The sequence below is a fragment of the Tribolium madens genome, unplaced genomic scaffold (assembly GCF_015345945.1).
Source record: "Tribolium madens isolate multiple individuals breed KSU strain unplaced genomic scaffold, Tmad_KSU_1.1 Scaffold_71;HRSCAF=194;Tcas5.2_LG6, whole genome shotgun sequence".
Classification (NCBI taxonomy): Eukaryota; Metazoa; Arthropoda; class Insecta; order Coleoptera; family Tenebrionidae; genus Tribolium; species Tribolium madens.
This window is the reverse complement of record NW_025401041.1, coordinates 1,595,827-1,618,669: the sequence shown is the minus strand read 5'-3', so window position 1 is coordinate 1,618,669 and position 22,843 is coordinate 1,595,827. Positions and strand designations below refer to the sequence as shown.

General features: G+C 32.2%; 6 protein-coding genes across 7 annotated transcripts; 2 read left to right on the top strand and 4 right to left on the bottom strand.

Moving 5' to 3' along the window:
- The first annotated feature begins 1,967 nt into the window (after positions 1-1,967).
- LOC123008961 lies at positions 1,968-21,250 on the top strand. Its single transcript, XM_044405039.1, has 5 exons — positions 1,968-2,094; positions 10,106-10,222; positions 20,775-20,830; positions 20,876-21,095; positions 21,144-21,250. The coding sequence occupies exons 3-5, from the start codon at positions 20,786-20,788 to the stop codon at positions 21,185-21,187; spliced, it is 309 nt and encodes a 102-aa protein (XP_044260974.1). The 5' UTR covers positions 1,968-2,094; positions 10,106-10,222; positions 20,775-20,785; the 3' UTR covers positions 21,188-21,250.
- Positions 3,380-7,401, bottom strand: LOC123008958. Of its 2 annotated transcripts, none has more exons than XM_044405035.1 (3): positions 7,372-7,401; positions 6,249-7,313; positions 3,380-4,433 (listed from the first exon to the last, which is right to left on the bottom strand). In XM_044405035.1, exon 2 carries the CDS (start codon positions 7,307-7,309, stop codon positions 6,254-6,256), a length of 1,056 nt encoding a protein of 351 aa, XP_044260970.1. In that variant the 5' UTR covers positions 7,310-7,313; positions 7,372-7,401; the 3' UTR covers positions 3,380-4,433; positions 6,249-6,253. The 2 variants fall into 2 exon arrangements, with proteins under 2 accessions (XP_044260970.1, XP_044260969.1); XM_044405034.1 differs by having other exon boundaries at positions 3,380-4,351; positions 4,397-4,433; positions 6,249-7,383.
- On the top strand, positions 11,127-11,820 carry LOC123008962 (lymphocyte antigen 6G). The gene is made up of 3 exons (XM_044405040.1): positions 11,127-11,241; positions 11,301-11,414; positions 11,469-11,820. Exons 1-3 carry the CDS (start codon positions 11,196-11,198, stop codon positions 11,597-11,599), a joined length of 291 nt encoding a protein of 96 aa, XP_044260975.1. The 5' UTR covers positions 11,127-11,195; the 3' UTR covers positions 11,600-11,820.
- Positions 11,815-16,211, bottom strand: LOC123008959 (alpha-tocopherol transfer protein-like). Its single transcript, XM_044405037.1, has 6 exons — positions 16,096-16,211; positions 12,648-12,920; positions 12,350-12,602; positions 12,194-12,304; positions 12,044-12,146; positions 11,815-11,997 (listed from the first exon to the last, which is right to left on the bottom strand). The coding sequence occupies exons 1-6, from the start codon at positions 16,209-16,211 to the stop codon at positions 11,846-11,848; spliced, it is 1,008 nt and encodes a 335-aa protein (XP_044260972.1). The 3' UTR covers positions 11,815-11,845.
- Positions 16,243-17,570, bottom strand: LOC123008960 (alpha-tocopherol transfer protein-like). Its single transcript, XM_044405038.1, has 5 exons — positions 17,204-17,570; positions 17,002-17,158; positions 16,591-16,954; positions 16,440-16,542; positions 16,243-16,394 (listed from the first exon to the last, which is right to left on the bottom strand). Exons 1-5 carry the CDS (start codon positions 17,322-17,324, stop codon positions 16,243-16,245), a joined length of 897 nt encoding a protein of 298 aa, XP_044260973.1. The 5' UTR covers positions 17,325-17,570.
- LOC123009117 (alpha-tocopherol transfer protein-like) lies at positions 19,368-20,452 on the bottom strand. The gene is made up of 5 exons (XM_044405240.1): positions 20,332-20,452; positions 20,132-20,288; positions 19,721-20,084; positions 19,569-19,671; positions 19,368-19,519 (listed from the first exon to the last, which is right to left on the bottom strand). Exons 1-5 carry the CDS (start codon positions 20,450-20,452, stop codon positions 19,368-19,370), a joined length of 897 nt encoding a protein of 298 aa, XP_044261175.1.
- Positions 21,251-22,843: the final 1,593 nt, after the last annotated feature.

Sequence of the window (22,843 nt, the reverse complement as noted above, 5' to 3'; positions counted from 1 at the left end):
GATAGAGAAATTAGAGAAGTCTTTTCGGTGTAAACCCAATACAAAATGTATGAAATAATGAAACATTAAAGGTAGGCAAACAGTTTTTTTTAAAATCATAAATTGCATGTCAAAGCACTATCAGAGCAACATAAGATAACTTGGATTGCAAATGCAAATCGTAATTAAAATTAGATCATAACGTAAATGAAATCTGTTTTTTGGGTTGCATCGGCAGATCATCAGGCTCATTATCTTATCTGAATCGCCCTGTATATTTTGAATTGTGAAATTTATTTAAAAAATACCATGTAATGTTTCAAACGAAAAAGCATTCTTTTGGTAAAATATTTTTATATTTTAACATTTAACATTTCAATCTTTTAAAGGGTACTAGATTAAAATATTCAAAACTAAAATTTTGTGTCAAGTTTGTCAAGTGTCAGTTATGAAACTTAAAGCGCAGCTTTAAAAAGTTAATAAAGTTTTTTTCTTTTAATGGAAATGCCAAGCAGTCTTAACGTTAGAACCACTAGTAAATTCATTCATGGTTATTTTAATAAAGGAAGTTGGCAGTTCCCGTTTTTTGAATTAATTTGAAAACAGTGTCATTAAACGTCATCACAAAAAATCGTCTAAGAAAATTTAGAGACGAAACACCAAAAAAGGAACAAATTCGGTACAACTAACAGTTTTTAGAAATTTGGAAACGAATAGTTCGCAAGCAGGAAGTTGGAAAAAAGGCCCGTTAAAATGTAAACGCAATTTGTAATGCAGGTTTGCTAAACATTCTCAATTTCTAGCAAGAAATTGACAAGAACACAAAATAAACATGAATGACAGAACGCAATTAAATTAGTGTCTTGTGCATCGTTTTTGAGGAACGAGTTGAAAAAGTAACAATTTTGAAACTAAAGCTGAAGAAGAATTTATAAAATGCATCAACTTTGAACTCATTTCAATAAATTACACAAAATTTATTGCCGATCATCATAATACCCACTTGTATCTTTTGCTAAATAACTTTTTTCTGTATAAACATCCTTTTTCTTCAAAGTTTTTGTAGCAAGAACCTCATTTCTGTCCACAACATTGATTTTTTTCTTTAGGGGTATTTAAAAATAAAAATATATGTTAATGTTCTAATGCAAAATTTAGAAGAGCTGAAAGAACGTACTCGTACAGAATGTAATAATATACAGGGTGCGTCAGAATTCGCGCCCCAGAGAAAAATTTCAAGTAAGGTAAGATACCAGGAATATGAAAAAAATGTTTAAAAAATTCTATCTGTACAAAAAATTTTGACATTATTTTTTTGACATGTGATATTTTTTTATGTCTATTTAATGATACTGATGATCTTGTATATGTTTTTATACAATTATTTAGTAAAGGTACATAAATTTTGCCAATAAAAGTCACAAATAACATTGAGCAGAGTTACAATTTAGGTTACAGCTTTCTTGTTTCCTCTTTTAATAGCTTATTACAAAAAATTATTTTTCCAACAGAAATAAATAGAGTCAAAGTGCAAAATTTAAACCCTCATAACTTCGAAAGTTTTAAAGATATTTTTTTTTACATTTTTTCCATGTTCCTGGTAAATTACCTCATATGGCATTTTTCTCTGAGGCGCGAGTTCTGGCGCAATCTGTAGATCCGGAATTTATCAGGAATGCAGTGGCGGGGTTTTCAAAATCGCTGATCGTAATTGCCTTAGTAATATTGAAGTTGATCCGTTTTTTTTTAAAGTATTCATAGGGTTATGTATACTAATAAAAAATGTCCCTATTTACCATTTTATCCCAAAACGTATTTAGATTGTGATGACCTGATTTAAAATTTAAAAGCACCGCCAAAAGGTCGAGCGGAAAAGGTATACAGCCCAAGAGAACCGGAAAAGAAGTAGGGGAAGAAAAGGAATTCATTGGGCTGTCACGCTCGGAGAGTTCGGTTTTGCTTGAAGTGTTCTTTTCGTTTTTTTATTATTCTTTGTTGTATTGAAAAACTTTAAATAAATATTGTTCGAGTTTTGAGTATCATACCGTATTATTATTTTTCGCTTTATTAACTGAACGGGTTGCTGGAAGTGCTTCCGAAGCTAAATCGCGACAGGTAAGAGAGGATAGATTTAGTTGAACCCACGTGGCGACCACCATTTTGTAACTTAAAAAAAAAAATTAACTGGTAAACTTTTCAATCATCAAGCTCTCATCACTGTTCATTTTATTTAACATCAGTGACCATATTTCTGTTTCTATAATTATTTCTTTGTTTGTTTATTTTGTTTGCGTCTCTGATCCATTACCCCTTTCCGTCTGGGGGGCGCATGGCTGGTGGTTCGTTGGTGTAAGCTCATACCAACCAATGGAAAGAGTCTGTGTGCTTTTCGAATGCAAACGAAGCTGGTAGTTTCGGCATTAGTGGGGTTAATGAAGCCGCGAAACTGCCGCCCGGTTGATAGAATGACGGAAGTTACTACGTTCCTAGTAGTTGTGGGCCATCGGTATGCGTGGTCGCCAGGGCAGTGATTACGATACTCCAAACGAAGCTGCAGGTCAACGATACTAGGCAGTTGATAGAATAGGTCTAGTTACCTATTCCCAACGAAGCTGCTGGCTGCGGTATCGGTGCAGTTGATAATTATAAAATCAAACTAACCTGTGAAGTTCGATTATAATTGTGTAAGGCTCCTCATCCGAATAAACACTTGTAGTACTGTATTTGGTACTGCTTCCACGCACTTATTTTAAAGAAAAAATTGATCGCGTCCTTCCGTTAGCCGACTCCTTTTCACAATCCGGCAACGCCGCTACTTTCATTATTGTTTAAAGACAAAATCGCTTGCAACTTAATAAGGGCATCGCCGTCTCCATAGAAATGATCCTTTTCTCGCCTGGGCATTTTTTGACTTCAAGTGATTCCCGTTGGCGCTTTAATCTGGGGAAAATTTTTGACAAATCCAGTTTTTTAGCTTAAAGGGTTCAACCTCATAATATCAATTCTCCCTGGCGTATCTAGTTTTGTTGTATCCTTCCTTCCCAGCATTTATTAATTGCGTTATTTTTCGTTAATAATTAAAAATCATTCAGTTTTTCCTTAGTAACCCCCGTAACTAAGAAAACATTGGAATCACTGCTCCAATGCATTTTTTACAAAATGCCCAGGCGGGATATTGATACATTTGATTAAGGAGGCGGTGATAAGGGCTTATTTGAAAAACAGTTATTTACCATTGGGTGTGGTGGAAGTTATTCGGATGAGGAGCCTTACACAATTATAATCGAACTTCACAGGTTAGTTTGATTTTATAATTGTGATTCGGCTCCTCATCCGAATAAACACTTGTAGATGTTTAAAGATAGATGGTGTTGCAAGTGTTGAAGAAGGAAATTTTTTCTTAAAGAAAAAAATAAGTTTATTCAAAGTTATAAAAATATAAGACTATAAAGTTGAAATAGAATAGATATTATTTTTTGTCAGTTAACGACAGTATTGCGTTTGGCACCGAATTGGTACCCATTGTTGGACGGTTATAAAACCTTTCGAACGTTTTTGATTGTCCTGTCCACCCTGCTGACTTTCTAATTGTTTCCACTGAAACTCCTTGTCTCAGTGCTGCTGAGGAGGACGCATGCCTAGTCGAATATGAGGTGAATATGTCCATGTCAATTCCTGCTTGTGTTAAGGTCATTTTTATCCATTTGTTAAGTGTAGCTAAAGAGGCTCTTCTAAACGGCTTTCTAAGTATTATAAAAAGATAATCTTCTTGTCCTCTGAGGCTTTGTGTGATTGAGATGTAATGCTTTAGTAATGTGGCAACACAAAGTTCCGGTCTTTCTAAAAAATAATTCAGAGAAAAACTTGGATATATCCCTGTTTTTATGCTGGTCTTGGTGGGTTCAGTGATAACAATTCGAACACCAGCGTCAGAAAATTTTATATTTGATAGTTTAATCAGATGTAATGTTTGAATTCTTTGGTTTTTAAATGTTTTCTAATGTTAGCGTCTCATGGGGATAAAATGACATTAAAAGTTCAAGAACAGGTGTTGGATCCCAAACTGAATCATATTTAGGTTTACTAGGTCTAATTCGTGCCACACCCTTAAGAAATCTTTTAATTTCTGAATTATTGCCCAACTCTCCTGGAAGTAACAATGACAAGGCTGAGCGGTGAGAGTTAAACGTTCCGTAACTGTGTGTAGTGGTGTCCAATACGTATTGTAAAAACTCCAGAATTTGTGGTGCTAAAGCTTCAAATGGGTTAATGTTTTTATTTTGGCAAAATTTCCACCACAGTTTGTATGTGCACTGATATTGTGCAAGTGTGGATGATGATATAGACCTCAGCATAGTAGAAATTGCAGGTTCTGGAATACCTCTTAATTTAAAGGCTTTCCAGTGACAAGTCCTACCATCAGTGTAAGTGTGCTTTTCAATGGGTGTGTTGCTCTGAAAGGAGAAAACAATAAGTCGTGTTTCGGACCGACCTTATAGGGATATTGCAAGAGCATTTTTTGGAAAAGTGGATACCATGGCTGAGAAGGCCAATCACGTACTATTAATATACCCCTAGCATTGTCTGCGATAATTTTGTTAATCGTTCGTAAGATCATTGAGAAGGGGGGAAAAGCATAGAAATACATGTTAGACCATGAAATTGTGAACGAGTCTACGGCTATTGAATCTGGATCTATTAGCCACGAAACATAATTTTGACATTTATGATTTGTATAAGAAGCAAAAAGGTCAATATCTGGTTCGCCATACAACGCTTTTATTGACTCAAAGACTTCTTGTGACAATTCCCACTCCGTTTCTGGTGGTAAGGTACGCGATTCCTTATCGGCATTATGGTTTTGTTTAGAATTTATGTAAGACGCATGTAACCATATTTGTCGAGATTCACACCACTGCCATATTTGTTTTGCCAAATTTGATAGTTGAGGAAACTTGATACTTCCCATTCTGTTTATATATGACAGTGCTGTTTTGTTGTCTATCCTTAATAATACATTGCACGAGGATAGATTTTTTGCAAAACATTTTAAACCGAAAAAAGCTGCCTTTAATTCAAGAAAGYTAATATGCTTAAATTTATCTGATTGGTCCCACCATCCATGTGTACCTTTTCCTTGACAGTAAGCGCCCCATCCCCTTAGGGATGCGTCTGTAAAAATTTCAACTGAATATCTGTCTTTCCTAATAGGATTAAATGCTTGTTTTATATTGGTTTTCCACCAAAGAAAGTCCGGTTTTAAAGTGAGAGGTAGAGACATTTTGGCATTGTAGCTATAACCTGATTTTAATAAAGCTAAACATTTTTCCCTCTCAAACATCTTTGTATATACCCATCCATATTGAACTGCTGGGCATATTGAGGTTAAAATTCCAATGAACCTGGCAAATTTCCGTATTTTACAAACTTTTGTACTTTGGAAGGAGTTGATGAGTTTCAGAACTGTATTTATCTTTTCCCGAGGAAGAGAAATATTTAATTGTAAGCTGTTAAAAATAAAACCTAAAAATTTACATTTTTGTGACGGGACGAGAGAGCTTTTTTCAGTATTAATAACAAAACCCAACCTTTGGAGCAGACGGACTGTAATTTCCGTATTTTTGAGACAAACTTGTTCTGAGTCTCCAAATATTAAGAAGTCGTCTAAGTAAACAACACAGGTAATGCCTTTTTCTCTCAAATTTGTTATTATTGGTTTTGTTAACTTTGTGAAAGTATATGGAGCTGTTGATAATCCAAAGGGAAGACAAGTAAATTCAAATAATTTACCCTGATAACAAAAACGGAGATATTTTCTACAAGATTTATGGATTGGGACAAAAAATAAGCATCTTTAAGATCGACAGACGTCATATAACAATCTTTGTAAATCAGTTTTGCCACTGTTCGGGAATCCTCCATTATAAATGTGGAGGGTCTAAATGCTTATTTAATAGTTTTAAATTAAGAATAAACCTGTTTTTACCATTTGGTTTTTGAACCAAAAAGAAGTCAGAAAGAAATTGATTTTTGCTTGAAATGCAATGTTCAACAGCCCCCTGTTCTAGTAGTGTATCTAAAGATTCACTAATTGCTTCCCTCTCTGATTGAGAGTATTTGCGTTTGGGTGGTCATGTTTTTTGCAATGGAATACTGAGGAAAGGTATTTTATATCCTAGAATCCAATCTAGAATTATTGGATCCCTGGTAAGAGTTTTCCAGTAGTCAAGAAATTGGAAAAGTCTACCTGCTAAGGGTTTCACCTTTACCTGACTTAGTAACCACGTGTTCGTTGAGTTTGGACTTTTGAGGGTTGCCCTATTGATGACCTCGTTTCCCTCGTAGGACGAGTCGGGCCTTTCCTGTTTAACGGTACATAGGAACTACGAGTAGTTTTGTATCTACTCGCTTGTTGTTGAGCTCCCCCTTCTCGTTTTTGTTCTAAAGAATTATAGGTGCTAGTAGAAGCTGCCTTGATTTCCTTTCCCAGCTTTTCAAGAGATTTGGCCTTTTTTATTTCCTCGCCAATGTCTTTTCCAAAAAGAAATTCTTTTGGAGGCACCTTAAGTGAAATTTCTTTTGCTTTTTTCGTCAACGAGGGATAAAGTAAATGTCTACGAGTGAGTGACATAGTGTAAAAAGCATCAGCTATTAATTTAGCCGAATCTGAAAAAATTTTACCCAACTCTGTTTTCAGAGCTTGGTCCAAAGCTTTGGTTTTAAAAAGTAGCTTAAGTCCTTGAGAGTGAGCTGCCAAACTGGAAAGCAATTGGCTTTGTGTCGCCATTTGGTATGCGTCTTTTTTAACACAAGAAGCAGCTATTATTGCAGCCACTTCCGAATTTAATGTGGGTGGACTTACGCCATTTTCAGATTCCAACTGATATTCCTCTATTAGTGGTTGTTTGTCACTGGACGGTAAACCGTTATATAAAATGTAAGACCAGCGTGTCAAGAGCTCTGAGGGAATGACCACCTTTTCTTTGACGTCATTTGGATTTTCACCTAATATTTGTAAAAAATCTTGAGGAAGTTCCTCGTCGTTATGTACGATGAGAGCTGGTGAAGGTGAAGCGCTTTCACGCACGTTATCCTGTGGACGGCGTTCCGGCGAATTGTGATGGCTCCCTGAAGGAGTTACCGATCGCAAATCCTGAGGACTTTGCGAACGGGAAAGTGCCATACTAGAACGAGATCTTGAGCGTCTATAGTCACGTGACATTCGTTTTTCTAGCTTTTTCAGTCTTTTTAGTAGTTTTCTGGTGGACCGGTGGTCTTCCTCTGAAGAAGCAGAAGAAGAGCTTCGTTTTCTCTTTTTTTCTTTACCCATTTTGCTAAAAATGACTGAAAAAATTAAGTAAAATAACCTAGAAATTACCAAGCGAAGCATACGTGGAGCGCACAAATACAAGAATGAAAGTAGCGGCGTTGCCGGATTGTGAAAAGGAGTCGGCTAACGGAAGGACGCGATCAATTTTTTCTTTAAAATAAGTGCGTGGAAGCAGTACCAAATACAGTACTACAAGTGTTTATTCGGATGAGGAGCCGAATCACAATAATTGTATACCAAGTAGTTGTGCCGCTCGGACTACGGATCTGCGAACATTTCTCGAATCATGAGCCAGTTCTGTTTAGAAAAGCCAATCAAACATTGCCATTTCACAAATCCAAACCATTTCAAGTCAGAATCAGGAAAGCCTCTACAACAGAGAGCGACCTCTTACCCAACCCAACCTCAATTTGCTCGGCGGTAATGTCGTGAAGAATATGGTAGAGCGCATTACTTGCCCTGAGTCTTGTTTGTACAGTAACAACGCAAAAGTCGTGTTACTTGCCTATTTGGTTATTTATGTCATCTGTTTATGTGTTTCATGTTTTATTCGTTTCATCCATTTACTTGTTCCAAATGTCGTAGTTTTATTTGGTTGAACTATTTCCTTGGAAACATAATCTCCCTATACGTCCAGGATTCAAGAAATAAACTTTTTTTACGTCCATACGAAAAGCATTGGTAACAAAGTATGTTTATTAGTGTAGATTCAAAGGTACAGTCACGTACCTCACTGACGTCACACTAATAGCGCGTATTGTAGTCAACATTTCTGTAAGTTAATCTGTTCTAACCTCACTTTTTGTGTAATGCGTACTTTAAAGTATGTTACAGAGTTGCCAGAATGTTGCAAACGATACAGTGGCTAGGTCGTACCAAAACAAAATAAAAAGTATCAACATTTACATAATGTGTATTTGGCTGAGAATATAAATTATTATTTGTTTACAAGGGAATATAAATATCTAGTAAAAAAAAAACTAGTATCAATTTGGTACTATGGTATCACAACTGGCAACACTGTATGTTTAGCTTCGGTACAGTCGCGTCTGTGACGTCACGTCTAATTGCGCGTAGTGCATTCAACATCATTCGAAAGTGATGAGAAAGCATTTGCTGAAAACATTTTCAAAAAAAGTTCAGGAAGCTAGAACAAAGTGAACAAGTCAGAATCTGAATGGAAAGTGATTAGATTTTAAAAAGATTTGCCCTTATACAGGGTGATTCAGCTTAAATGACACACTTGACCCCTCTTGGCAGACAACCCATAATACATAAATCAATTATTCCTTGATGCATATTAGAATTTTGAAAGTTTCATGAATCAATATTATATACAGGGTGTTCGGTGTTCGCCCCGGCTGATAACACCTAAACTTACTTCTTTTTTTCAAAAAGTAAATATTTAAGTAATAATATTCCTTCTTGGCTTTCTTAATAAATGTATTAATTTTCTTTGGCACATCCGGTGTTGACGGAAATGCTACCAAATTTAGTTTTTCAAATGGAACACCTAAGTTTGTTGTCCCCCAAACAATAATAATTGACATGAAAAATACTGTTAACCACTATTTATTACATTTTGCGTAACACAATGCAATCAAAAAACATCTTTTAAATCTTAGAATTTTATAAAGAAATTGGTCGCGTAGCCTGATTTTTAATTTTAAAGGAAAGGTTTAAAAAATGCGTGGATACAGTTTAATTGTTGGTTTGACAAATTTAATTTGTCAGTTTATGAGCGAGTTCTCTTATGGAAACTCTTGGATTTTCTTCGACCGATAACAGAACATTCAGATTTCTATTTTCTTGTTCTCACAAAGAATCACAGGTTCTTTAGTTTTAAGAAGCAAACCTATTCGTCTCAGTTGTTTTTCAATTCGACTAAATTTTCAACGATTTGGGTGAACTCTATTTGAGTATTTTTCTCTATACTGTATTTCAGCTTCCGCTCTATTTTTGTTGCACTTGAAAAACACTTCAAGCTGATCTACCAATTCGTCGTAATTAATATCACCCATTACTAAAGATCTCAATAAGATTTATTGACAAATTAGGCTTTGTCAAACTAACAATTAAACGGTATCCAAGCATATTGCTTTTTGCATGAATACCTTGACTAGTAAAATCCGCCTACATTGCAAAATTTGCTAATAAAATTCTAAAATTTAAATTGTTTTCTGAGTGCATTATGTAAAGTAAAATGTAATAAATAGTGGTTTATATAAAGGTGCAAAATTGTGCGAAATGCAATAATGAAAGTGGTAGTAGTATTTTAAACCGGGGGTTTTGCAAAGGTTTTTTTTTAAATGATAGGTAATTACTTGTTAAGTAAAAGATGTGCAAAATTGTGCAAAATTAAATGATTTCATTGGTATAAAAATTATGCGTTTAGGCTAAATTGGGGGTGCTGAAAATTTTTTTTAATTAGTAATTACTCGTAAAGTAACGGTGTGCAATATTTAATAAAAAGTGTGCAAAATTGTGCAAAATCCAATAATAAAATTGACATAAAACTTTTAAACATATATTGAAGTGGGGGTGCCACCGTCAAGTTAGCACCCCCAATATAATTTCAATCATAGCATCCCTATTATAGGTGTGCAAAATTCGAAACTTAGTGTGCAAAATTGTGCAAAATGTGTGCAAAATTATGGTATTATTTATATTTAAAAATTATTAAATGGAGGTGCTAACTTCACTGACCCCTAAATTCAGTACTGAAATTAGTCTCGTGTCAGACAGCTCTAATGGTGTAATACATTCTTGTAATAACTGAGGGGATTTTTGCTGAAGGTTCAAAAACGGGTGATGGGACGGAAAAAGAGAAAAAAGGAGTTAGTCGGTGAACCGGGGTCGTTAAGACAAGTTGAAAAAGAGTGTAGTGGCGCCTTGCTCCTGAGGACCGATAATGTAAGTATTTAGTTTTATTTTATTGTTAATTTTTGTTGCGGCTTTAGTTTTAAATAAATGTTAATATCTGATTCAAATTAACTTTCTCGTAACATTAGGTCCCTAATTTAAGTTCGACCTCAGTGCAGTAAAGTACCGAAAAAAAGGCTCTACCAAACTGGGTCGTGACAATATTATGCGTAACTTGACAATTTGAAAGAAAAAATTCCCTGTATTTTTGTAATCTTGTATATTACCGCCCAAGAGAAGTAATGTTGTTACTCCACATGAGATATAATGACGTGTTTCTCAACCTTTAAAAGGTTAGTAATCGGTATATTACATTGGTGACAGTGAATATATGTTTTTTTATTGCAACTAAAATTGTATATTGTGTTTTATGAACCAGTTTACCTATTCATAATAAAGGGAGATTCACTTATTCACTAAAAAGCGAATACAAATTTGCAAATGCGAATATTTATAAGTATTTACAAAATAAATTTACACTTTAAAATACGTATTTTTTTAAAAGAAATTTATAATTTTCTTAGAATAGTAAAATTTCAAGATGTATTTTTTTATTTTTCAACTCTGCATAAAACAGATGAAATTTAACTAATAGTTTAATCAGTTTTTGTAAACTTAACTTTATTCAGTCAGAATAGTAAAAATCGATCCGAAAATAAATGGCGTAGTTGAATGGTGGTGAAGTAATTATAACGTTGGTATTTTTTTGTAATTACCAAAACATTTTCAACTATCGTCAACAAAATAACAAACCTTCGTGTGTTGGTTACTTTTTAATTATTAGAACTATTATTTTTTTGTTGGAAGCACCTATATTAGTGTTACAAATAAGTTGATAACAAAATATTTTAAAATATTTTTGTTAAAAACAAACAATGACGTCTTTTCGGTTGATATGAAATTTGTATAAAAGACAGAAAGGTTTTGTATCAGCTCGTAAAAAAGTGTTCGAAAAGTAATCAAGATGTCAGTTTTGCCAATATTATTCCTTGCAATGGTTTCTTTAGATGGTAAGTAGAATATTGTAAAAACGAGTTTTATGCGTTTTTTGCTGTTTTTTTTTAATTAGGTGCATATTCTCTTAAATGCTATACTTGCAAGGGAGTCAAAGAATGCGAATCTCCATCTGAAGTTACTTGTTCAGACAATCAGGTTTACTGTATAGCTCTTAATGTTCGTCAAGGTACTCAGTAAATATCTACATTTCAAGTTTTTCTAATAATAATTACTTTTTTAGATAACGCTGAAGACTTTATTTATATGGATTGTGCAAATGAAAGTATTGGAAATAATATTTGTCAGGATCTTGAAAATGACCAATGTTACACTTGCCAAGAGGATTCATGTAATGAAAACCTCCCTGAATAGGATTAACACAGAGTAAAATGTAAAACTACTGATAAATTTTATTGTTCTAAAAACTCATTTTGTTTATGTAAAATGATAGGAAACATATATTTTGTCTCACAGTCTCGTCTTCAATTTTTTTTCTACCAAATGTGTTTTTAATTTTTCGGTACATTTATCACAATCATGTTAAATACTCGTATAATTTTTTTTGGAATCTAAATTAAAAAACGTGAGGAATATTATCTTTTATTATTTCTTACACCCTTAATCAACTTCTAATTTTTTGAATGTTCCATCAACGCCGAAGATTGTCCCAGCATTTTTTGGTTTTCCAGGTCGTTTACTCTCATCGACTTTAAACGAATCTAACCATTTGAAAAAATCCATATTTTCTAAAAGATTTTTGGTGTTTTCTTCTAAAATATGCAATTTGTGAATTGTCAAGTTGATTTAAAAAAATACCGTGCAATGATTCAAGTGAAAGAGCATCGCCACCATATTCCTTTGGTAAGATATTTTTCGGGACATATTTAAACAACGATTCCATAGAATTGTGAAAATGAAGCTGAAAACTGAATTGATGAACAAATTTTGTCAATTTCAGGCTGTTACCAAATCGATTAGTTCCTTTTTCATAAATGGTTTGACCATAGCTATGATTTTATCAGTAAAAGGCACCAAATTGATGTGGTGAATCCCCTTGATTCGTACAGGGATAGCCTCCTAAATTTCACATTTTGCCAACATCACAAAAAAATCGATACTTACTTGAACATAAAACAAATGTTTCTTAATTGCAACTAAATTAAATCTAGTCAAATGACCAAAACTAAGACCTTTCATATCCATAATTGCCAAAACTCCGTTGCAAGTCCCTTCCTGGTGCAACTTCAGCATCAATGACATATCCATAAAATTGATTTGATTCACACAATTGTAATGCTCAGGTTTCGTATCAACCAGTCTCATCACCACCACAGCATAACCTTCTGGGGTTTTCTCAGGGAGGAAATTAATTGAACTAGATTTTATAAATTAAAAGCGAAAGGAAGTAAACCCAACTTACCCAACAGATAATTCCCGTTTCAATATTTCGATTGGTGGAACCCCGAAAATGTCTGGACATAAAGTCCGGACTGTGAAAAAATTGTCAATGGCGTTTTTCGCCCCCTCGATGCTGTAGTAACAACTCTGGAGGAAGAGGATGAGTTGGAGTTCGGAGGCTTGGGGCAAATGGGGCTGCTTTTCTAACCAATCGGAGAGCATTTTCACGTGTTGGCGATTGAGGCGGTTGTCTTTCTCGTATTCTTTGTTCACGTCCATTAGTTTGAAAGACATTCTGTGTTTTCAACAGAAATTATTGTGAATTAGACGGTTTTTTGTTCTTTTTTCTACTTTTTTTCTGAAGAAAATTTTAAAGTTTCTGTTGGTAGCACCAAAAGTATTTAAATATGACAAAGTGCATGCAAAAAAGTGCTAAGGAAGTTAGAAAACTAGCATTATAATGTTTGTGTGTTTTTTACTTAGTTGGTAACAAATTTGAAACGGTAATTTGGTCAAATAATTATCAAATTCAGTCCTAAAATGATTAGATGCCAATGTTGCGAACAGATTTCTAGTCACCTTGTGAATAAAAATACAGTGTTTCATTTAAAAAATGCAGATATTATGGAGAAATCTATAATAACACTGATATTTTTTTATTAGATGTAATCAAAACAACTTTAATTTGAAATAGAATTTGAACCCTTACTAATGATAATTGAAGTATAAAAAATACAAGATAACTAATTATTCCAGTTGTTCAATAAATAATCGCTAATTAGTAATTTTTAAAATTTAGACAGTTTGATATACTGGCTGTCTCAAGAATTTTTTTGTAAACACTAGAATTTTTTATAAACTCCTAAATCTGTTGCGGACAGTGATTTTCTCTGTATTACATATAAAGCGCACAAAAAGTGTCGCACCAATCCGTATGGTAGGGCCAAATTTAGCGCTAAGGGTCGGGTGTGCGGGAGGAGAACCTAGAGGTGGAGTCATTAGCCTATAGTATATCACTCAAAAGTAGGTACAGTCCGAGACAAGCGATAGTCGAAAGCAGGAGTGTTATATCGTCTCTCAACAGATCTCGGAAAATCTCTGTTTACTGAAATATAAAACTCAACCACTACGGTGAGATGTAGGTTTTACAAACCGGTACGAATGCAGTTTTGTAAATAACTTGGTATTCGAAAGCCTTATTGACGAGGAAATGATTTGATTTTTTAACAATTTTAAATTTTTTATTTAAAAAAAAATATCATTTATCAACACAAATTATATTTTATTACATCTTGTAATTAATTAACTTTCTTTTTCCCCATACATATATTTTATTGTAACTATATTTTAATTGCGCCGAAAAATTAAATAGATATTTAGGATAAGAAAGAATAAAAAGAAAAATTGAAAGGTAATAAAAAAATATATACAGTGTGCTGCATTTTGGATGTCCGAATAGGGATTCTTCGAAACTAAGAGGTTGGCCAAAAACGAGTGATACATTGTTGGGCTCATTTTTTGAGAAAATAATGTTGGTTATAACTGGCATCTTGTTATCGTTTTTGGTTTTCGACTTATTCATATACAAAAGTTGACATTTTAGCAAAATCTAAAAAAATTCGTATCTTTGTTATTATAGAAGATACGGTTTAGACATAAAAACATTATATGGGCATTTTTTACGTAGAATCTAATAATGTAGTTAACATTTTATTTGTTTAGCCTTAATAAGATAAACTTTTACTTTATTAAATGGGAATCATTGGTGACTGTGACATTTTTGGCCATGAGAAAATGTTACATCTTCCACTAAAAAAATTTTAAATTATATTATTTCACTAATGAAAGAGTTTTCTAAGCACTAATAAGTAATGAAAAAAATACAAAATAATTCGTAAATCAACTTATTGTCGATTAATAACATTTCCTTGTTTTTAAACAAGCTAATATTAACGTTATAACTTCTAGTGACACAAATTGTGGTAAAAAAAGCTGTTTTAATTCTTTAGTAATAGTTATTTATTGTAAGAGTGTGTTAGGTAGCGTTTTATCCACGCAAGAATGTTTAACCGCGAGAACGTCAATTCGAGCGGTTAATTTTCTTAAGTGGATAAGACGCCACTAACACACGACTGCAATATAACGTTTTACGCACAATCACAGGCCCAAATTATTCCAAACTTAATTAAAAATTAAACTGACATTTAAACGTCACGCCAAATGTGCTTTCGGTTAAACGAAGTAAGCTGTTACGCGGTGCGCTGGTTACTAAGAATGGAATAAAGTGGTACTTTATACGCATCTAAAGTGTGGAATAAAGTCTTTTTATAGAGTGATTTTGGATAAAATATATTTTATTGACACAAAAATGACGATGTGGCTATTCAAATCTTAACCAATATTATTTTCTCAAAAAATGAGCCCCAAAATGTATCACTCGTTTTTCTCTAACCTCTTAGTTTCAAAGATTCCTTAGTCCAATATCCAAAATACGGCACTCTCTACATGTAAAAATAAAAACATCTACATCCATTAAAGTTAATGGTAAAAAACGATATTAAAAAAAATTAAAGTGGCAACGCTTTCTAGTGGCATTGCAAATTATCAACAGTAAACAGTAACAGTTTCCTAGGAAATAAACATTGTCACTATGACGACAGCTAAAATTAATACACAGTGTTGTGACATCTGCAAATTGTAATTTTTTATTAAATAAATAATTTTTTGAAAATCCAAACACTGCGAGACACTGAAAATAGATGCAAATATAATAATTGTCCATTTAAATTTTGTAAAATAAGATCTTTTTCAACATTTTTTTTTATTTGCATATACGTTTCAACAACGTACCTACTATTGAATTGATGCGTCACTTTTTGAACATTCTTTATATTTTATTTCATAATCAATACCTAATAATTATCATTATTCTATTATTTTAGTGGATTCTATTTATGGATGACTAAACAATTTACAATTGTAATAATTCAATCAATTAAACAAAATAAAATAACAAAAGTGAATAACAGTGATTTAAAATACGTGTTTTATTCGTGTCGTTAAAAATTTAAGGATTGCTAACCTTTGCTCAGGGTCACAGAGATATTAATAATATATTGTACCGTTTTGATTGATGTTATTTAAAAAAAATGTTGGTGTTTTTAGGAAATGATACCTTGGCCATACATATTTTACAATAAAGATTCTTTTTGTAATTCACATTGGTTGTGTGGTGTTACAAATAAACATTATTATTTTAATTTATTTGTTTTTTTTTTAAATACCACGTCTGACTAATACACACGTTTATAATCTACAAATTAATAATACATTATTAATAATATTAATTAATAAATAAATTTTCTTTTATATAAAAATTTTTGATGAAACATTAAAAACATTTTTGATTTTTTCTAATTATTCGAGCACAATAATGCAATAAAATAAAAAATAATAAGCCTGCTACTAACCTGGCAATTTTTTTGGTGATGATGCACGTTCTGTCGTCAAACCTAAACTGACCATGAAACCAACGAACATTAAGATTGTTATTGCAACAAATAAAACAACATTTACAATGATACATGTCATATAATTATCTACTTCCACAACACACATTAATCTAATTCTAGCTTTTTAAAAGTACCCTCGACTCCGAAATAATCACCGACATTTTTCGGTTTTCCGGGTCTCAAACTTTCATCAACTTTTTGCTTATCCTCCCAATCAAAAAACGCCGAGTTTTCGCAAAGCTTTCCTTTCATTTTTTCTGAAACATGAATTGCAGAAACTGAAAAATAAATCGCAGCTTTACCGTGCAAAATGGCCGTTGTTTCAGCCGCCCCTCCATATTCTTGCGGCAAACAATCGCGCGGGATTTGTTTGACTAGATCGTCAACAGTGTTGTGCAAATACAGCTGAAACGATATTTCAGTACTGAAAAAATGTGTTTTGGGGTCGCATACCATATCTAGTAACTCTTTCTTCATGAAGGGTTTCATCAAGGCGAGAATTTTATCCATGAAAGGGACAATATTGAAAAAATGCAAACCTTTGAGTTTCACAGGCATTGCTTCTTGCAAATAGTATAGAAATTTTTTCATGGTTAAAGGACCCAATTTTGTTACATGCCCAAACACGACCCCTTTCATGTCAAAGAGGATCAAATGGCCGTTTGAAGTGCCTTTTTGGTGCAGGTGTTGCATAATTATCATATCGAAACAGCGCAGTTGGTCGACAAAAACGTATTTATCTGGGTTGGTGTCCACCAATTTCACTAAAAAAATGCAATAGCCTTCGGGGGTTTCCCTGGGAAGGGGTGTCATAAGTCTGAAAAATTTGGCCAATTTTGGAAAAACAAGTCGAGTGCGGCTTACGAGACATTAATTGTGTCCTTATTTGGGGATGCAAGGGGGTTTCTCCCCCCGAATAAATCAGAACAGAGAGTTTTAACCGTAAAGAAGGTGTCAATTGCTGTTTTTGCAGCCTCATTTCTGTTATTGCAACTTTGGAGAAATAAAATCGCTTGCAACTCTACGATTTTAAACTTAAGGGGTGGTTTTTTAAAATTTGACTTACCGTTGATTTGTGGAAGGTGGGGTTGCTTGTTTACCCACTCCATAAGTGATTTGACGTCTTCTTGTTTCAAATTCGGGTTTTTGGAATATTCACGATTGACGTCGGCTAAATTATGCGCCATTTTGTGTGATAAAACACAAAAAATGTGCTTAATCTACAAGTTGTTGAAATAAAACTGACAAGGATTTTTAACTGCGGATTATAAAAACAGTGAAATACAATGGAAAATAGAAAAACAAACATTAATTACTGTCTTAATAGTAAAGTACCACCTATTAAAAAAATGATCGGTTATTTATTTAGCTGTATAGCCAACTACACGTTCAGCTAAAAGTATATAAAGAGTGTATCAGAAATAGGTGACCCTTGTGTAGTAACTCTTCAAGTTGAATATTTAAATTGTTTCAATAGTTTTTTTTTTAATTTAAAATGATTTATTTTAACGCTGCAACTTTAATTGTCGATTTTTATTAAATTATGGCTTGAAATTCAGTCATTTACTTAATTATGATACATCCTGTATAGTGTGTATACTAAATTGGTTCCATTAAAAACTTTTATAAACCGTTTTTATTACTTTGAATTAAATTAATTAATCAATACATTAATTATTAAAATTATAAGGAGAGTTACATCTGCTTTATAATTATTATTAGAGCAAACAGAGAACTGAACAGTTGAATAGCAAAATAATAAAGTCGAATTTTGCAATTTTTACAAATAATAATAAATAAATTTGACAAAATCTTTAAAACATAATTAAAATTTAGGTTAAAAAACAACATACTTTACATTGTAGTTAGTTTTTGTTTTATTCTCTAGTGGAAAAAACTAGTAAATTGTAATTTTGTGCAAATATCATTTTATTTAACATATTTTTTATTTTTATTCATATTTATAATATTATTCTGTTGTTGCTTCAGTTATTTCTTCTGTGGCCCCCTCTACTGTCGTTTCCTCAGCCACGGGTGGAGTCCCCGTGTTTCTTTCATCAATACCGGAATCAGTAGTAACAACAGGTGGTTGCACTGGCATCACTTATTTATTTTTATCAAAATAAAAAAATTAAATTACTTGATTTCAATATTTAATTAGTTAATACCTGGTGGTGGAGCTGGTGTAACACGACGTGTTGGGGCTCTTCTGTAGATAACAATCCAAAAACATGAAGGAATTTTTTGTTGTTGACTTAAATTTTTCGTTTCATTATTTTGTATATGCATAGATACTGTAAATGTAGCTAAAATCACTAATAAACCAACAGATGAATGTTTCATGTTGCAATTTTATTCGGTATTGAGATTGAATATTATGATTTCGTGTTTGCTATTGTGACGATACAAATGGTTTTTTTTTGGTTTATCGGGAGGACAATTGTTGCAGATAATTGAGGAAGACGTAAAACGCATGATAATGACATATTATGTAATGAGGCGATGAATTTTTGCTAGAATTAAGAAGAAAAATTAATACAAAACAAATAAAGTTTAATAAAATAACGCAACTTTTGTGCAATAAATGAGTTACAAATATTGAGAAAATCAAATAAATAGATTATTAAGTTAAAAAAATACATTTTAAATTTAAACTGAATCGGTGTTGCCTCGGCCAGCAAATCGTCCGAAATATTTCGTTTTTCGTCCTTGTAACATAAAATAAGAGTTTTGCGTTAAAAATTTGGTGAAATTAAACAAAACAAATCGATACAACAAATTTATAACCTTATTTTGCAATGTGCTTCGTGTTAAAAAAATATTGTATTGATATAATAAAATAATTACAAAAACAATTCTACAAAATCTATAACTACATATACATTATATATAAAGAAGCTTTAATCTATAAGTAGGTAAGTACAGATAAACATTTACAGTTACAAGAAAAATCGTTCATTAGATTGTGCAAACGATAGGTATTGTAGTTTAATTAACTTTTAAATTAACAAAAATTAGAAAAAATAGAATAAGTAAAAAAAGTAGTGATAGCGGTTTTTGAAGCTTTAGAATGATCTAACTTAGTATTCTCTCTAAAGATATTTATGTCATATATTTTCATTTAATTTAATATAGATATTAATCAAACAGGTAAACATAGACTACAATAATTTCTTACATAAATACCAAAAATAACATTAATAATAATAACATTTATTTTTAAATTTAGTTTAATCCAATTCCAATTTTTTAAAAGTGCCTTCAACTCCAAAAATATCACTAACACGTTTTGGCTTTCCAGGTCTTTTACTCTCATCCACTGTTTGTTTATCTTCCCAGTCAAAAAATGCACAATTTTCACGTAATTTGTTTTTTATTTTTTCTAAAAATTAAAGTAGAAAAAGCTCAAAAAACTTAACAAAAAAATGTACCGTGAATGACATGCGTTGGTTCAACTGAACCACCATATTCCTGAGGTAGACATTCTTTGGGTACAAATTTGGCTAAATCGTCCACAGTATTGTGTAAATATAACTATAATCAAATTAAACAACAATGAAACACCATTGTGTATAATTCGTACCATATTTAAAAGCTCTTTCTTCATGAATGGCTTCATCAAAGCCAAAATTTTATCCATAAATGGCACAGTATTAAAATAATGTAACCCTTTGAGCCTCAAAGGCATTGCTTCCTGCAAATAATACAGAAATTTCTTTATTTCAAGAGGCCCAAGTTTGGTTATATGCCCAAAAACCAATTCTTTCATATCTATGACAATTATATGACCATTAGAAGTCCCCTCCTGGTGCAAACTTAACATACACACCATATCGAAATATTTCACTTGAACCGAAAAATTGTAATTTTCCGGATTCAGGTCCATTAATTTCATAAAAATAATAGTGTTTCCTTCTGGAGTTTTTTTAGGGAGAAAAGCAAAAAGTCTGAAGTTTAATTTTGTGGAAAAATTAGTCATTTTTTTTGCACTTACGCAACATTTAGACTTTCTTTAAGTGGCGATTGTAGCGGATATCTGCCTCCAAATAAATCAAAACAGAAAGTTTTTACTGTAAAATATGTATCAATGGCAGTTTTGGCGACTTCGTTACGGAAATAGCAACTTTGAAGGAATAAAATTGATTGTATTTCTGTAAAAAAATATTATTTTGGTCAATAATTTGGGGTTTTTACCATTGATTTGGGGTAAATGGGGTTGTTTGTTCACCCATTCCATTAGTGCTTTAACATCTTCCTCTTTTAAATTTTTGTCTTTGGCGAATTCGGTTTTAGGATCGAAAAAATTAAGAGCCATTGTGGGTGTTAGGAGACACACTAAGACACTTTATAAACGTTTATGTTCCACAATAGACTCATATTTAACTATTAGACATAATTAAGTCAAGGATACGTGACATTTTTTGAGAAAGAAGTTGTATCATCTTTTTTTTTTCACATTTTTTTTAAACATATAATTAAAACTAGAATTGAATTAAGAGGAAGTAGTATGCAATTGTGTCATGTTATATAATTTTGCAAGGTTTTAGCTGACGTAATTTTTTAATTTGTAATAAAACTAATCCAATGAGCAATTTAACAAATAATATAAAATTGAGCTTACATTTTTTTTTTGCCAGAGTACGAGAAAATGAGGACTGTAATCATACTTGGTGTTTTGATGTGTTTAGTTCTTGTAAAATAATTTTTACTAAAGAATTTTTCTAATTAAAGTTTTTAGATTCAAGCCAAGCCTCATCATCATGGATCAACAGATCCCAGTGGTGGATTTGGGGGTGGTTTTGGGGCCGGTTTTGGTTTTGGTGGTATCGTAGCTGGTGGATTTGGAACTTCGAGTGATAAAGTTGGTACTGCAACTGCTGCTACAGCTTCAGCAGGATTGATGAAAAGTGCAAATTTTGTTAAAAAAGGGGCTGATTGCAATTGGAGAAACAGACAAAGTAAATATATTTTTTTAAATTGACAAATCATTTTTTTTATTTTGTTAGCTACTACGACCACAACGACGACTACTACAGAAGCTTCAGCTTAATAATTATTATTGCAACTATAGGGTGTAAAAAACAATTCGATAAATATATGTTGTAACACTGTGTATCTGTTTTTTATTTCAAGAAGGAACAAGTTACATTTCCTGTTACTTATATTAGAATATAAAACAAAGTTTTGGTTCAATTCACAAAGCAACAAAAATGTTTTTAGTGATTGTTTTATTGATTCTTTTCTCGGCAGTAAGTTGGTAATTTGCTTAAATAAATAAAAAATAATAATTTAGGTACTTGGAAATGCAGATACTAAACCATTTTCCCTATCTGAAAAAATAACTGGTTTCATGGGTAATAATGAAATAGTGAAAACAGTTCGTGATGGTGCAAATTGTTACGGAATGTATCGTAGGGCAACTACTAGTAAATACTAAATTGTTTTTTTTATTTTAAATTTATTTATTGGGTTTTTAGCAACAACTACAGCTTCCCCGGAAACGTAATTTTTAAGTGTAATAAAAATTTTCAATAAATAAATTGTTTCTGATGTACATACATATTACATATATGTATAATTAAAATTTGTTTTAATAGTTATTTATTAAACAAGACAATAAAGAAATTGTTTATCTACTGCAAAGGAAGAACATTTTTTGCTTCCTCTGAAACGAGCAAATCTGTAATTAAAACGTCATTATTCTGATTCAGTAAAAAGAAAAGTTAATTTTTTTCTTGATTTTGGACTTGGAATAATTTTTCTCTGCTTTTTAAGTCTCATCACATTGGCGGTTTTACTTTTTTGACAACGATGTCACTTTGACATATGAGTTTATGAAAGTTAAATAACAAAAATGTTTGTGAAAAACATAATTTTAATAAGCGGCAACTCAAAAAAACAACTTTTAGATAAAAAATACAACGGCATTTTTAACAACAACCATCATAATTCAATTAACTAATTAATTGTCAAAGTGACATCGTTGTCAAAAAAATAAAATCACCAATGTGATGAGATTTAAACAGCAGAGAAAAATTATTTTAAGTAGAAAATCAAGAGAAAAAACAACTTTTCTTTCTACTGAAACAGAATAATGAAGTTTTAATTATTATATTTCCTCGTTTCAGATAAAGCAAAAAATGTATTTCCTTTGCAGTTTTGGCGTAAAATCAAAGATCTTTTTTTCCTTTTGTAAACCCAATCCGGGGACATACTATAAGATTTGCTCGTTTCAAGAAACAAACAACATTATTTGAATTTTTCGTCAAAAACTAGTTGAGAAGTCCCATTATGGTAACTGGGGTGAAAACCGTCCACGGGGTAATTCCGGCCGCTGATTAATTCCCATATTTGCAACTTTACAAGCTTATCCCTTCCGACGGCAGATGTTGCACAGAATCTGACCATAATATTCCAGTCAGAAAAGTGATTCAACAAATGGATGCATAAGTATGTGGAAAATTCAAAAAACATACATGCTGTTATATAGAAATAATAATTGTGGAGGTGTGTAAAACGTTCTTTTTAAGATCCTAGATTATTTTGTTTTAACATGAGGTAGTTTAAAAGTGTGTTTATTAGATATATTAGTTAAAACTTAAACTAACCTTTATAGGTTTTTCGCTAAGGATGATTTTTTTTGAATGATGTAAATTGGGGTAATACCAGCCACACATTTGGGCGCATGGCCACCATGAACGGCATT